The 13,808-nt window shown below is 41.8% G+C and overlaps 1 protein-coding gene and 1 long non-coding RNA gene across 8 annotated transcripts; both read right to left on the bottom strand.

Moving 5' to 3' along the window:
• Nucleotides 1-229: 229 nt before the first annotated feature.
• LOC126212904 (uncharacterized) lies at nt 230-2,410 on the bottom strand. Its single transcript, XR_007540992.1, has 3 exons — nt 1,665-2,410; nt 1,434-1,559; nt 230-1,337 (listed from the first exon to the last, which is right to left on the bottom strand). It is a non-coding gene; the product is annotated as an uncharacterized LOC126212904 (long non-coding RNA).
• A 26-nt stretch (nt 2,411-2,436) lies between these two features.
• Nucleotides 2,437-9,925, bottom strand: LOC126212893 (uncharacterized). Of its 7 annotated transcripts, none has more exons than XM_049940406.1 (6): nt 9,789-9,925; nt 7,105-7,198; nt 4,780-4,931; nt 4,530-4,676; nt 2,787-4,409; nt 2,437-2,750 (listed from the first exon to the last, which is right to left on the bottom strand). In XM_049940406.1, the coding sequence occupies exons 5-6, from the start codon at nt 3,840-3,842 to the stop codon at nt 2,508-2,510; spliced, it is 1,299 nt and encodes a 432-aa protein (XP_049796363.1). In that variant the 5' UTR covers nt 3,843-4,409; nt 4,530-4,676; nt 4,780-4,931; nt 7,105-7,198; nt 9,789-9,925; the 3' UTR covers nt 2,437-2,507. The 7 variants fall into 5 exon arrangements, with proteins under 7 accessions (XP_049796363.1, XP_049796364.1, XP_049796367.1 ...); XM_049940407.1 differs by having other exon boundaries at nt 2,437-2,732; XM_049940410.1 differs by having other exon boundaries at nt 2,437-3,803; nt 4,289-4,409.
• Nucleotides 9,926-13,808: the final 3,883 nt, after the last annotated feature.

The following is a 13,808-nucleotide window of genomic DNA, read 5'->3' as shown; positions in this document are numbered from 1 at the left end:
CGCCATGAACAAGATTGTAAACATTTTTTTTCCTAAAATGGAACAAAGATGGGACCTTCAATGGGGCTACTAGGGATATAAGAAATCAATTTCTTCCAAGCCTAATTAGAAAGTACTGTCTGCAGAATTCTGCCATCAAATCATAACAGACATGTTCCACTGTTTTTTCATTTTTTTTAAAAAAAGCAAGTTTGTGAAACATGTCATGCAGTGATATGCAGTGATATGCACCAGGGAAAGTTGAATTAACTGCAAGATTAGTGAATGAATGTGAACTTGGACAATGTTTTGTATGGAGAGTACAATGTTCAAAGACTAATTATGTTGTAAGCTTTGCTCTACCAAACTGCGCATGTGAAGATTTTGAGATATATAAATACCCATGCAAGCATTTCTGTGCAATCTTTATTTTCTATCCAGAGTGGGGTTTTGATAAAATACCAGAAAGCTGCAGGAATAGCCCATTAATCTGTCTTCACAAGATGTACAGGTTTGGTTTCAGAAGTGTGTCCGCAGTAATTTCACATGAAGACAGTAGCAATGAGGACACAGTTGAGGAAACACATATAGAGCGTCACACTGATACCGTAACCATTTCTTTGCAGCAATTTGAAGTGAAGGTGTTGTTCAAATAGGTTTATAATCTCACATACAACTGTATCAACAGTGAAACATTATGAAAAGTACTTGAATCACTCAGCAACTGTGTGCCAGATTTGCAGTTAGCAAACCCTGAAATTTGTGGTCTCCCCACAGCTGTGCCATCAAATTCCCAACAATAATATTAAGTAAGATGCCATTACTTTTACAGGGCCTGGCATAAAGACCCCTCTCATTGTAATGTTCATATATTTGTGTAATTAACTACTAAGGAATAGATCACATGGAGGTCATAGCATTCCATTTGAAGGATCAAACAATAAGAGCTACCTAAAAAATACAAATAAGGGAGATCTTTATGCCAAGTTCTGTAAGCAAACTTTGTCACACATTTGAATTTTTAAGTAGCAGTAGTGAAAAATATTTCTCTGTGGAAAGTTAATAAGGTAGTTATATTGACCGTGATTTGTATTTCCTTTACCCAAGCAACAATGTCTACTTCTCATTACAAGAAATTCTTGGATTGTTGAGAAACTGTTCAAAAATTACAATCAAGTTGCAAACATTTATGTGCCACAACAAATGGCAATTTGATACACACGTGAAATACTATATGGATTGTTTTCGTTCAGGAATACTATCAATCTTCCAAGATATCCTTGGAATATAACAGTCTTGATGCAATCTGGTGTGAATTTTCCCATGGACTGAAGGCCAGAAATCCATCATAACTGAACCTAACAAATAAATTAACAACAAGTAATTGAGTTATGCAACATGAAGACAACTGATACACATGTTTTCAAAGCACAATTCCAAAATTTAGTACTCACTTCTTTTGGTGCCCAATGACATTGCTCACCAGCTGCAATGCCCAGAACTACTTTACAACTGAATTTAATAAACATTACTGGTATTCCAGTAACAGTAATTGCTTCTGTGTGGTATCTGCAGTAGCTCTGCAAAGTTATTAAGAACATTAGAACCAAGGTGGTAGATATCCAATATGTAGGTAACTGATACACATTAAGCTTCCAAAGCAAATAAAAAAAGTCAATACTTACTTCATTTGGTCCCAATGACATTGCTGACCAGATACCATATCAAGGAAACACCATACTCTTCTGTCAGAGTGATACTGGGCAATCTCATGTTCATTAACAGGGCAGTCTATCTTTTTCTCTGTTTCATGTGAATCACTAGACATGTACTGAAGCAAGTGAGAGCAAGTGCATTCTTACTTGGAAAAAGAAATGCAAAATCTTTCCTCCATCAGTCATACGACATCTCAATGCCACTAAGATATATCTTATTTATTTTTTCCACCTTTTCAATTCTCAACATTGCCCCATATTTGAATTAAACTAATTTAAAGTTAAAATCTTTTACTTCATATTTTAAAAAGTTTGCAAGTTCTACACTACCATCTAGTTTAATTCCTCAGAAAAATCTTTTCTCTGATGAACAACAAAAAATCCAGGATGGAATGTAACAATATTATGAAAAGGATAGTTGTTGCTGCTTACCAAATGGTGAAGATGCTGAGTCACAGAAAGGCACAACAAAAAGACTGTCGGACTTATCTTTCGGGCAACAAGGGCCTTTTCAAAAGCGCGCGCGCACACTCGCTCACTCACAAACACACACACAAATGTAGCAACTATCCTTTTTATAATATTTTATCTACTGCTACTTCGAAATTCAAATGTGCAACAAAGTTTAAAAGCAGAGACCAACATAAAGACCTCATAGCATTCCATCTCGAGGATCAGAAATGACGGAGCTTATTTGTATTTTACATAGACAAAGAGCTATCTAAAATTCAAATAAGTCATTTCTTACCCTTCAAATGGGAAGTTATAATGTGTTTAAGACAGATCTTGTAAGGCTTTTGGCATCGTTCTTCGCTATTGTTTGGAAGTTGATGGCACTGCCAATGGGAGACCACCAACTTCAGGATTTGATAATTGCAAATCTTGCACACAGTTGCTCAGTGATTCAAGTACTTTTTGTAATGTTTCGCTGTTGCTGCAGTTGTATGTGAGATTATAAATCTGTTTACACAGCTCCCTTGCTTCAAACTGCTGCAAAGGAATATTCTGGGTTTGAACAACACCATCTGTATTTGCTGCCTCGACAGCCTCCTCAACCTCGACAGCCTCCTCAACCTCGACAGCCTCCTCAACCTCGACAGCCTCCTCAGCTGCTTCAACTGCCTCCTCAACAGCTTCGTCACTACTACTGCCTTCATTTGAAATTACTGAAGAGCCACTTCTAAAGCCCACCCCATACATTTCATCAAGACAGATTAATGGACTAGTCTTATAACTTTCTGGCATTTTATCAAAACCCCACTCTGGGTAAAAAATAAAGATTGCACAGAAATGCTTGCATGGGTATTTATATCTCCGAAAATCTTCACATGTGCAATCTGGTATATCAAAGTTTACAACATAATTACAGTTTTTGGACTTTGCACTCTCCACACAAAACGAACCATCCGATCTCCTACTCACTGATCTTGCAGTTAACTCAACTTTTGCTGATGCATATCGCTGCATGACATGTTTCGCAAACTTGTTTGTTTTTTTATGCAAAAACAGTGGAACATCTTTGTTATAAGCTTTGATGGCAGAATTCTGCAGACAGTACTTTCTAATTAGGTTTGGAAGAAACTGGTTTATTATAACCTTAGTAACCCCAGTTAAAGTCCTGTCTGAATTGTGTTTTAGGAAAAAATGTTTTACAATCTTGTTCATGGCTTCAACTCCATTTGTAGTGTCAATAGTTGCAAATCTGCCCTTGTCCTCATACGCTTTCACCCATCTTTCACATACCGTTAGCCATTGCTGTTGAAAGTATGGCCATGCACGCTCGTTTCTCCGAGAAACCTCATGCGTTCGCAACTCTGCTACGCGATCTCTAAATTCTCTCTCTGTTGGTGATTCTGAAATTTCTTGCCACATATCCAGAAATGTCTTCATGTCATTTGGTACACGTAGATTATCCTTTTTTTTCAACCATCTTCCCCATGCCTGTTTTCGATGGAAAAGGCACAAGTAAACTTTTGTCTGAGGGAATGCTTGCTCAATTGCATTTATCTCTGACTCCGAGAAATCAGTAACCCAATAGAGGGGATTCCAATCCTTGTTCCAGTCCTTGAAAATGTCTAGTGCTTCATGAATGGATCTTGCATTTTCAATCTGAATGAAAAAAAAAACCGACAACCAAATAGCCCACATTACTCTTCACAGCTATAAAAAATAAAGGAATATCATATGTTGTTGTTTTGTATGTTGCATCTAACAAACAACTACCCCCATACTTCTTCAAAAGATCTCTCTGCCAACTGCTCTGATAGCAAAAAAGTAATGGTTTCACTTCTCCATTGGCTCCCGTACAATGTCTATAATAAATCATGTGATTGCTCGAGTCTTTGTAACCTGATTCTGCAGTCTAGTCTCGTCAAACAATACTTTATTTGTACCATAAAGGGTCCGATAAATGTGACTGTAAATAGTTTTCTCTGTGGGGTAAAAGGTAGTATTCATTTGACCTGGTATGTGTGTCCCAGTGAAATTGATTTCAACAAATCTGTCTAGAGCCAACTTAATGACTTTGAGAGATGTCATGCCACTGAGTACTAAGTTTTTGATTTCCTTTACAAGTGAAGGATGCATGTACCCACTTGCTTCAACACTTTCAGTAGCATGTGTGTGTGCACTTGCTGGGGAAGCAGTCAAATAATAATGTAGATAGCTCTTAGGCGGGCATGGCAATGCCAAATCTTTCTGTAGACTTGCAAGAACCTGTAAGACAAAAATGTATCAATTATTTAATTAAGAGCATTAAAAACAACAGATTTTAAAGTATACCGTCAACTGATCATGTAAAATTTTCTCCAAGCAGAACCCAAACTGGATACTTACTTTTGCCTTGGTATCCCTGTGTTCAGTTGCTGAGTGCATACTGTAATCAGGATACACCCTTATACACTTCATATTTAAAGTTGCTGGGCAGTTGGATTTTCTAGTATCCATGATCCTCAGTCTCTTACGAGGAGTCACATGGTCTTCCTAAAGAGGGTAAAGAACTACTATAAAATTTATTTAATAAACTTTCCCTGTAACAAACTTGTTTTATGGAAAGTAAGTATATCTTAACACAGCATGATATTACCAAGTGCTCAGGTACACTAGACTCTTTACTTTTATAGTATTTTGGCCCCAAAACACAGTGCCTCGACCACACACTCTCCACTGCAAATGCACAACCAAAAAAGGGGATAGGGACATGTCCCTGCATTTGCTTGAAGAAATGCTTTGTTTTACCTGGAACAGTTAATATATTTCTCACAGACAAAAAAACATTGTTATTGTTAAATAATTCACATATGTTATTATTAATTAACTAAATACAATGTGAGAAAACATTTCATTCATTTGACAGGTATTGTCAAAGTTCTGAACTGATGGAAGCAGATTGTCTATCTACTTTACATAGTACTGGAGCAAAATTTTACAGGATGTCACACCTATTGTATCTAGCAAAGAAATGGAACTGTCTGCCATGTGCAATGAGGATACCATACTGATTTCGGGCAACTGAAGTGCTTTATTGTGGTTCCAATAAATGTGGAATTAATATTCTTTGTAAACAAAGGAGATGTGAAGAACACTTATGTAGAAAAATGTAATTACTATAAATGTGCAATTACAAAAAATAAACTTAACTCTGAAGACAATAAAGCTAAACATGCCTGTCAATAGGTGCAATGAGCTGACTACTGTTTTACATATCAACACCACAATTATCAAAAACCATAGAAACCATTTCAACATGAACACAGCAGTATAGATTCATTAAAATTATTTGTTAGTTGGCATCTGTCACTTGTTGCTAAAGTGTTAGCACACCAGCTGCTGCTGTATTATAGGCAACAAACAGAGCACGTCACTCAGCAAGTGCTGTTCAATTTAATTTTCATGTTAAAAAAAGTAGGTTTAGCTCAGTAGAGGCAGAGCACAGGTTGGGATTATGAAAGGATGGGAGACGTATACATGTAACTCTGTGCAGTGTTGGAAGTGGCCATTATGAAATAACATGAATATGACATGCTCTGCTGACAACTGGTTTTGGAGTGACCAATGGCATAACAGTGGCAGATACGACATTTTATAGCCCAGAATTTAAACTCATTTGATAACCTAACCATAACATGATGTGCAATATATTCTAGAAAGTGGCTGTCAGCATTCTACAGAAGAACTGTTAATCATACTTTGTTCACAACAATTAATACACTGACCACGGGCAGTCGCAGCAGAGCCTCACACCTAATGCTGTTGCCTGGCCTGGCTTGATGGTGAAACATCCAACACTAAGCATGTGGCAGGAAACTAGCTGAAGCTATTCTCTATAAGCAAACTCAAGGGAAAAAAAATTGTATTTCAGTGCTAAAAGCAAACTAATTTCTTACTTTCATTAATTATGGCACCTGAAACTGTCCTCTCACAAGCTGCATGGACTACCAAATTACCAACTGATGAGCAGTCCTGGTTTGTATTCAGTTACATGTTAAAGGTGACAAGCTGAGTTCAAATGAAATAATGATATGAAGAAGAAATACAAGGAATTAAAAAGTAAATACAATGTCGAAAATGACACAGCAGAGTGTTAGAAATAAAACTGCATCCAAACCTATTAACTGAATAAAAATAATGAAGTAATTTTGATAATATATTTGGTATAAAAAATATCAAAGAATCTGTCAAGACTCAAATCCACAACTTTATATGGATCAGGAATGTTTCTTATCCGTTGCACTATGCCACCACTCTACATTACACTAATTTAAGATTATTTGGTCCCAACGATCATGTGCTGCCTTCAACCAGATCAGCCTTTCACATTATGTTACAATGCTAAAGCTAGCTCTAGCACCATAAAGATATTGTAAGGATACGTAGTTATGCCTACTGTCTTAAAATGTTGTTTAAGGCCAATCTGGTTGAAGGCAGCAAATGATTGCATGGCGTTCAAACACATCAAGAAAGGAAGTCGGACAAGAAAATGGAAGTGGATTGATCAGCTGTTGTGGCAGTCAGGAAATGGCGAACAGAGACCTGACGCATTCAGCACTCTGATTGGAGGAAACCAGCTCCGACAGGAATTGTCAACCAACAAATAATTTTAATCAGCCTATTATCAAATGCAAGTGTGTAAACATTACTGAATGTATGGCTGTGAAAATGGATAAATGACAAACAAGTCAACAACACAGAGGAAAATAATTAATACAATTCTGCCTTGCATATCACAACAACTATTAACAATAACAAAAAGAGTCAATTCCATCAATTGTTAGTGCAGCTTAGAAAGAAATGTCCATTTACAGTATATATACTATCCCTAATTCCAGCAAACTAAGTTCTTCCTTCAAGTATACATATATGAACTAAAATGGTAAACCACAGAAAGTAATTAATGCAGCAGTTCACTTACTTTTCATAACATCTGAAGATGGCTCTTTAAAACGACTACTTCTCACGCAGTATGAAAACCCCACAGTTTTCAGCTGATCGAGAAGTGTTTCCACCTGAGAATAAAGTGACCAGTAGCATAAACTGAGGGTAACTACACTGAAGGTTAACTGGGAATCATGAATGAAGAGGGAAATTTTAGGCTTTACAAAATTCAGTTATTTAATGTACACAGCCTTTCATCACATCTGATGTTTTTGACAGCTAAAGTAAGTGTTATGTTATTAACCATGAATGAGTTAACAAAATTGGGAGTTCATTTGTTTGCTCTTTTGCTTTTATTCCATTGTTATTCACTGAACACAAATTATGTTACTGTTGACTTCAGTTAAAATTGTGACCATAAAATGTTCTTTCAGTTGTGATTATGATGATGAAAAATATTTTCCAAGTGCACATGAAGTTTAATGACCTAGTTTTGGGGTTAACTGATCAGTGCTTCAGTTAACCTCATTTCAAGCACGCCTTGCCTTATGACAACAAAAGCTTCATTAAGCATAATAATTATGCATATTCCAGGTTTTATATACTAAGAATAAGACAATCACCAATCAAAACTATCCAGTACAACTGATGAAAGTTGAAACTGGTTAATACATCCATGAAAAAGTTTTTGTAAAAATTACAAAAAGATTTCTCTCCTACAATTGAAAAATATCAGTTTTCAGGTGTCAAACTCTTAACAAAAGTGGAAGACCTCTGACTACATTACTTCAATACAACATCCATTAAGCTTAATCACAAAATCTGCAAGCATCTTGGCACATTAATTTGCAAAGGGATTGAAATCTGTGACACAAAGACCTGGGAAAGAGAGCATGATACAACGAATTGCTCACAGAATTCATGAAACTTCCATTATGTACATGACACACTCCCCTCAAAGACCACAACTTATGATTCTGCATAATCATCATATGAAAAAAAAAACAGCATAATTTTGCATACTCTGCCACATCATACAAGCCATAAGCTATGACTTCTTGTCTTGAAGTCTTACTTAAGTTATTGTATGATACAGGAAATTATCTAATGACAAATAGAGCAAAATCAATCACGATCTGGGCTGGTTAGCCAAAATTCCTCCTTATCACCAACAGAAATAATACAGCACTTTTAAGGCTTATTTGACTGATACACTCCAAACTTAAAAATAATTTGCCATCTATTTCTACTATTGGTATTCCTGACAAGTTTATAGATGCAGACCTCAACATTTCTCCGCCTCGAGAAGTCAACACTATCCAGCAGAAGAACTGAGATAATATCTCCAGAAGAAATTTTGCCTCATCCCAAGTCCTATGTTGTGAGAGGAAAAAATAAGAAAAATAAATAAATGACTTAATAACTCACTCCCATCAACATCATCTCCAGTAAAAGCCAGATCAATAGAAGAAATTAAAATAAAATCTAGCAGGGCAATAAGAAAAGAGTGTAGATGTGAAAGAACACCTGTAAGAGAAGTTTAACTTTGAGGGCTTCAAAGTGTCATAACGTTCTATAACTTATGAGGACCCATATTCACCAACGAGCATTTCTAAAGACTAAAACAGCTTACGTTACCATCAAAATTTCAGTATGGTGCTGAGAAAATTTTAGATCCTGACAGACTGTCTACCAATATAATCCAGCAATCCCAATAGAGTTCCATTATCCACACATACTTAAGCAGCCACCTAAGCAATGGTAATAATTGAAACATCGTAACATGTATTAATTAAGCGGACAGTTATTACTGAGCAATGGTATCCTGAACATAAAGCTCTCACTCAGCATCCATCAACAATACACCTTTGCTCAGAATTCAGTAGGGAGGCCAAACATGGTCATGTTGCAACATTTGCATAAAATGGCATTCATTACAGTGCTATTTATGAAAAAAGTTGTTTCATAGTTGATGTCACTGACCTTGCTGAAACTTTGGTGAGAAACTAAGGATCTTACAGTCATTTGAATTACACAGCTCCATATCCCTGCATAGACAGTTTTCTAGCTAATCTCTGAATTCAGTACCTCAATGAAATTCAGCTCAGTGCCAGCACAAAAAACAGAAGTAATGGATTTGTGCAATTATGCACAGGAGCTGATACTGCAATTAGAAAGAACTACGTAAAATTCCTGGGAAAATGAAGGCTACTTTTATGTGGAATGCAGAGCCCACGCTCTGGCAATGACATTAGCTGCAAATATACTGCTTTTTATTTTCCTTTTGCATGACTGTTCCCAGGCCCTGAGTCCCATTTTCATGTGTGTGTCTTCTAAATTATGCCATTTACTCGAGACGACGTTTGCGCTTGAGCTGCTGCAATGTTCAGTTTCTCTTACTGTAATACATAGATGACGAATTTTGAAACAAAGTTGCCATTAACTTCCTAAACAGCGATCATTAATTACAATATTCCACGTGTATATGTTACAGTAAAGGTAATGTAACAGTGCAGCACCTCACAACGAAAACAAAGAAAAAACTGCATAATACATAAAAAACTCACATAAAAATTGGAATCCGATAGCGGAAAGCGACATATAAAATTTATTAAAATGAAATCTTAACTGGCGGCAGAAAAAAAGTTATTTTCTAGAGTTCCTAATGTCTTTAAATGCGCATATTTTTGCCAGCCAATTCTAACATAAAATTATTATTACCTCCTCCAACGAATTACAATAGCCTGAAATCAGGCCATCCTCTGAAACTCTGAAATCTTTCAGAGCGTCACAAAAGATGTTTTCATACACCTGAGACATTTCACTCGATAGCGAAAACACAACCACTCAAGATACACGGTCAGTATGACAGAGAAGAACAAAGCAGACGCTTTTCCCGCTAACTAGATTCGACCACAGATCTCGATCAGTCGACAAGTGTGCAGCGCGTTTGTGTATACGTCATTTTGACGTCACTTCCGAGTGGTTTTGGACCACAATGATGTGTCTGTTAGGCTTCCCTTTAGACGCCTGTTGATCAGGAGCGTCAAAGTAATTCTGCTGTGGCAGAATTGCTTGCTGTAGAAACATCATTTTCAGAAGGCGAAATGTTTAGATCAAGTTGCGTCGATCGCGGTGTCACCAGCAATCCACTTTTTCTGTTTGTCTGTCCACTCGGTCATGCGTAAATAAATTCATAGAAAAAAGTGAACAGCGAGATGAATGAAGTGCACAGAAAACTAATATAGGTGAACTTGAAAGACATAATCCAACATTGCACACACGGAACTCAATGCCCCTATCACTACGCAGGATCTCATTGCTACCCTCCGCACAAAACGCAACACCGCTCCTGGTCATGATCGTGTCACCTTCGTGAAGCTCCTGTCTCTTTCCTCTCCGCCCTGGCCAGGTTCTACATTGTAGTCCTGTCCACCGGTTACTACCCTGACCTGTGGAAAACCTCCCGTATCCTCATGTTCCTTAAACCCGGCAAACCGCCGTCCGCCGTCTCCTCCTACCGTCCCATCAGCCTTACCTCGGTCTTCAGCAAGGTCCTGGAATCTATCCTCACCCGACGCATCCAACAGCATCTCCGCCAGCACCGCCTCCTTCCCGTTACCCAGTGTGGCTTTCGGCCGTCCTTCTCTTCCGACGACCTTCTCCTTCACCTCACTCATCTCCTTTCCGACCAGCTTAATTCCCGTCGCTCCGCAATCTTCCTTTCCCTGGACCTTGAACGTGCCTATGACCGCGTATGGCATTCCGGTCTCCTCTTCAAGCTCCAAACCTTCGCCCTTCCCATTAACTACGTCCGTCTGATCGGCTCCTTTCTCTCCCGCTGTCCTTCCTATGTCACCATCCATAACAGAGATTCCTACACCTTTTTCCCCTCCGCCGGTGTGCCCCAAGGCTCCGTCCTCTCCCCCCTTCTGTACCTTTTGTACACGGCGGACATGCCGCCGCCGTCACCCCCCGTCCACCTTCTCCAGTTTGCCGATGACACCGCCTTCCTTGCCCTTGCCCCCACCCTGCAGTGCTCCCAACACCTTCTCCAATCCCATCTTGACCAGTTCACCGCTTGGTGCAACCAGTGGTTGCTCAAGGTCAATCCCTCCAAAACCCAGGCGATCATTGTAGGCAAAACCACCCCTTCCTTCCGCCTCCTTGATTTCTACATCACCATCTATGGCCGTCCTATCGCCCTCACTTCCACCCTTAAGTACCTTGGCGTCACCCTCGACCATCGCCTCTCCTGGACTCCCCACCTCCGGACAATCCAAGCCAAGGCACGCTCCCAACTCAGTCTCCTCAAGCTCCTCTCCGGCCGTACGTGGGGTCTGGACCCCTCCACCATCCTCCACACCTATAAATACCTCATCCACCCTATCCTTTGTTATGCCCATCCGGCTTGGATCTCCGCCCCCCCTTCTTTTTATAAACCCCTCCAAATCCATGAACACCATGCTCTCCGCCTCGCTTATCGCATCCGTCTCCCCTCTCCTACGCGGATCCTGTACGATCTCATCCCCTTGCCCCACCTCCATCTTTTCCTTGAAAGGATACAGATCCTGTACACCTCCCGTAAACTCGATCCTCCTCACTCGCTCATCTCCCCGATCCTCTCTCACCCCCGTCCGCTGCCGCGCCTGTATTCCCACGTCCCACCTGGTCTCCATCTCTCCACCCTCCTTACCCTCTCCCAAGGTGGCTTCCGCCAGCTCCCCCTCCCTGATGTTGTCCTCCTCCCCTCCATCTACCCCTCCTATCAACTTTGACCCTGCCCCACCCCCCACTTCCGGTGTCTGGGCACCCTTCCTCCCTTCTCTTCCCTTCCCTTCTCTTTCCTTTTCCCCCGTCCCCTCCCTCCACCCGTCTTCCCCCGGGCTTCCCCTCCCCCTTCCTCCCTCCCCCCTATCTCACCTGCCCGTGGCATCTCTGCTCTCCACTCTCGCTCTCCCACTCCCCTTCCTCCTCCTCCTCTCTTGGCAGGTCCCCGGACTCGCACACGCATAGTGAACATTCGCGCGCCGGAGATCATCGCCATCAGTGTCTCGTGTGTGTGCTTCGTTTTGTGTTTCGCATTCTTTCGCAGTTATAACTTCACTATTCAAATGTGCCGTCACCGTCCTCCGTGTTTTGTGCTCCGTGTCAACAAGTGTTAGTGTTTTTATCGTCCAGCGTGAACAGCTTCATGTTTATTGTTTTTTTGTATTCTCCATTTTTTGCCCGCCGTTTTTTATATTGTCTGTATCACCTCTATGTCATGTTATGGTTCCACTTAAGGCTGAAGAGCAGCGTAATATGCTGCTGACAGCCCGCCTGTATAGGTGATTAAAATTACAATAAAGAAAAAAAAAAAAAAAGACGTAATCCATCTCCGGCGGTACTCCGCAAGGTTACCGCCCTTTGATTGTGCCATTCCTGCACAAATCGAAGTGCTAGGTTTTTCAGGTGCCAGCCAGCCAGCCAGCCAACCAGCCAGCCGAGCAGCAGCAGCAGCAGCAGCGGTCCCGGTCCCGGTCCTGGTCCCGGCCAGCAGCAACGGACCAGCCGGCAGCAGCCAGTCAGTCCTCCTGCAGCAGCTGCAGCGGCGGCGGCGGTCCAGCCAGCCAGCCAGCCAGCCAGCCAGCCCAGGAGCAGCAGCAGCAGCAGCTCCGGCCCCGTCCGTGGCAGCAGCAGCAGCAGCTGCGGCATTCCTGCCACCCGTCGTCGCCGTCACCGTCGCCGTCAGTGCCAGCGCCAGCAGCGTGGGACTCTGGTCTTCGTCCATCTTCCTCTGTCTTCATCTTCCTCCGTCTTCATCTTCATCAGTCTTCGTCTTCATCTGTCCCCAGTTCTTGTCCTTTCTTTTTCGTCCTGTGCGTTTTTGTTTCTCCCTGTCATCATGTCAGCCCCCACCACCACTACCACCACAGCCATAGTTTATACTTCCCCCTCCGCCACCAACACCACCATAAAATGGTATACCCAGTCACACCCCCTTCTTTCCATCCCGCCTCTTCTCACTCTCCCTTCGCCCTCGCTCTTTGTCGCCCCCTTTCCAGCTTCTTCCTCCCGATCCTCTCCCTCTGATCCTTTCCCCCCAATCCCTCGGCCAGTCACTGCAGCTCCAACTAAGGTGGTGGCCCGTCGGGCCACTGCCCATGCCCAACTATCCCCATCGCCCTCGCCATCACTGCCACCACTGTCGCCGTCGCCTTCACTGTCACCATCTCCAGCACCGACTGCTGCGTCACCACCGGGACCTGCCCCTTCCCGTCACCTCCCTATAGCTCCCGTCCCTCATATCACCACCCACCCTTCTGCCGCCGTTAAATGCCCTAGTGGCACCTCCACTTCCTCCGCTCTCAAAAAGGCCCCGCCCAATCTTCCTTCGCTGCGGTCGCAGGTTCGAATCGTGCCTCGGGCATGGATGTGTGTGATGTCTTTGGGTTAGTTAGGTTTAAGTAGTTCTAAGTTCTAGGGGACTGATGACCATAGATGTTAAGTCCCATAGTGCTCAGAGCCATTTGAACCATTTGAACCAATCTTCCTTCCCCCCCCCCCCCCAGGATGCCATTGATGTCTCCCCACCAGGCCCTGTTCCCTCCTCCTCCGCCTCCTCCTCTTCCTCCTCCTCCTCCTCCCCCCCTCTTTATACAAATACCTCCTCTCCCGTCCCAATCCTTCCCTTCTCGAGACCCAGAATCTCTCCCTCCTCCTCCGCCAACACTTCCCTGGTCCCCCATCTCTCTCCTC

The sequence above is a fragment of the Schistocerca nitens genome, chromosome 11, assembly GCF_023898315.1.
Source record: "Schistocerca nitens isolate TAMUIC-IGC-003100 chromosome 11, iqSchNite1.1, whole genome shotgun sequence".
Classification (NCBI taxonomy): Eukaryota; Metazoa; Arthropoda; class Insecta; order Orthoptera; family Acrididae; genus Schistocerca; species Schistocerca nitens.
This window is presented reverse-complemented; position numbering and strand designations above follow the sequence as displayed.

Excerpts from the sequence above, each read along its gene's own strand:
- LOC126212893 (XM_049940404.1), bottom strand. The coding sequence starts at position 3,842 with ATGTGGGCTATTTGGTTGTCGGTTTTTTTTTTCATTCAGATTGAAAAT.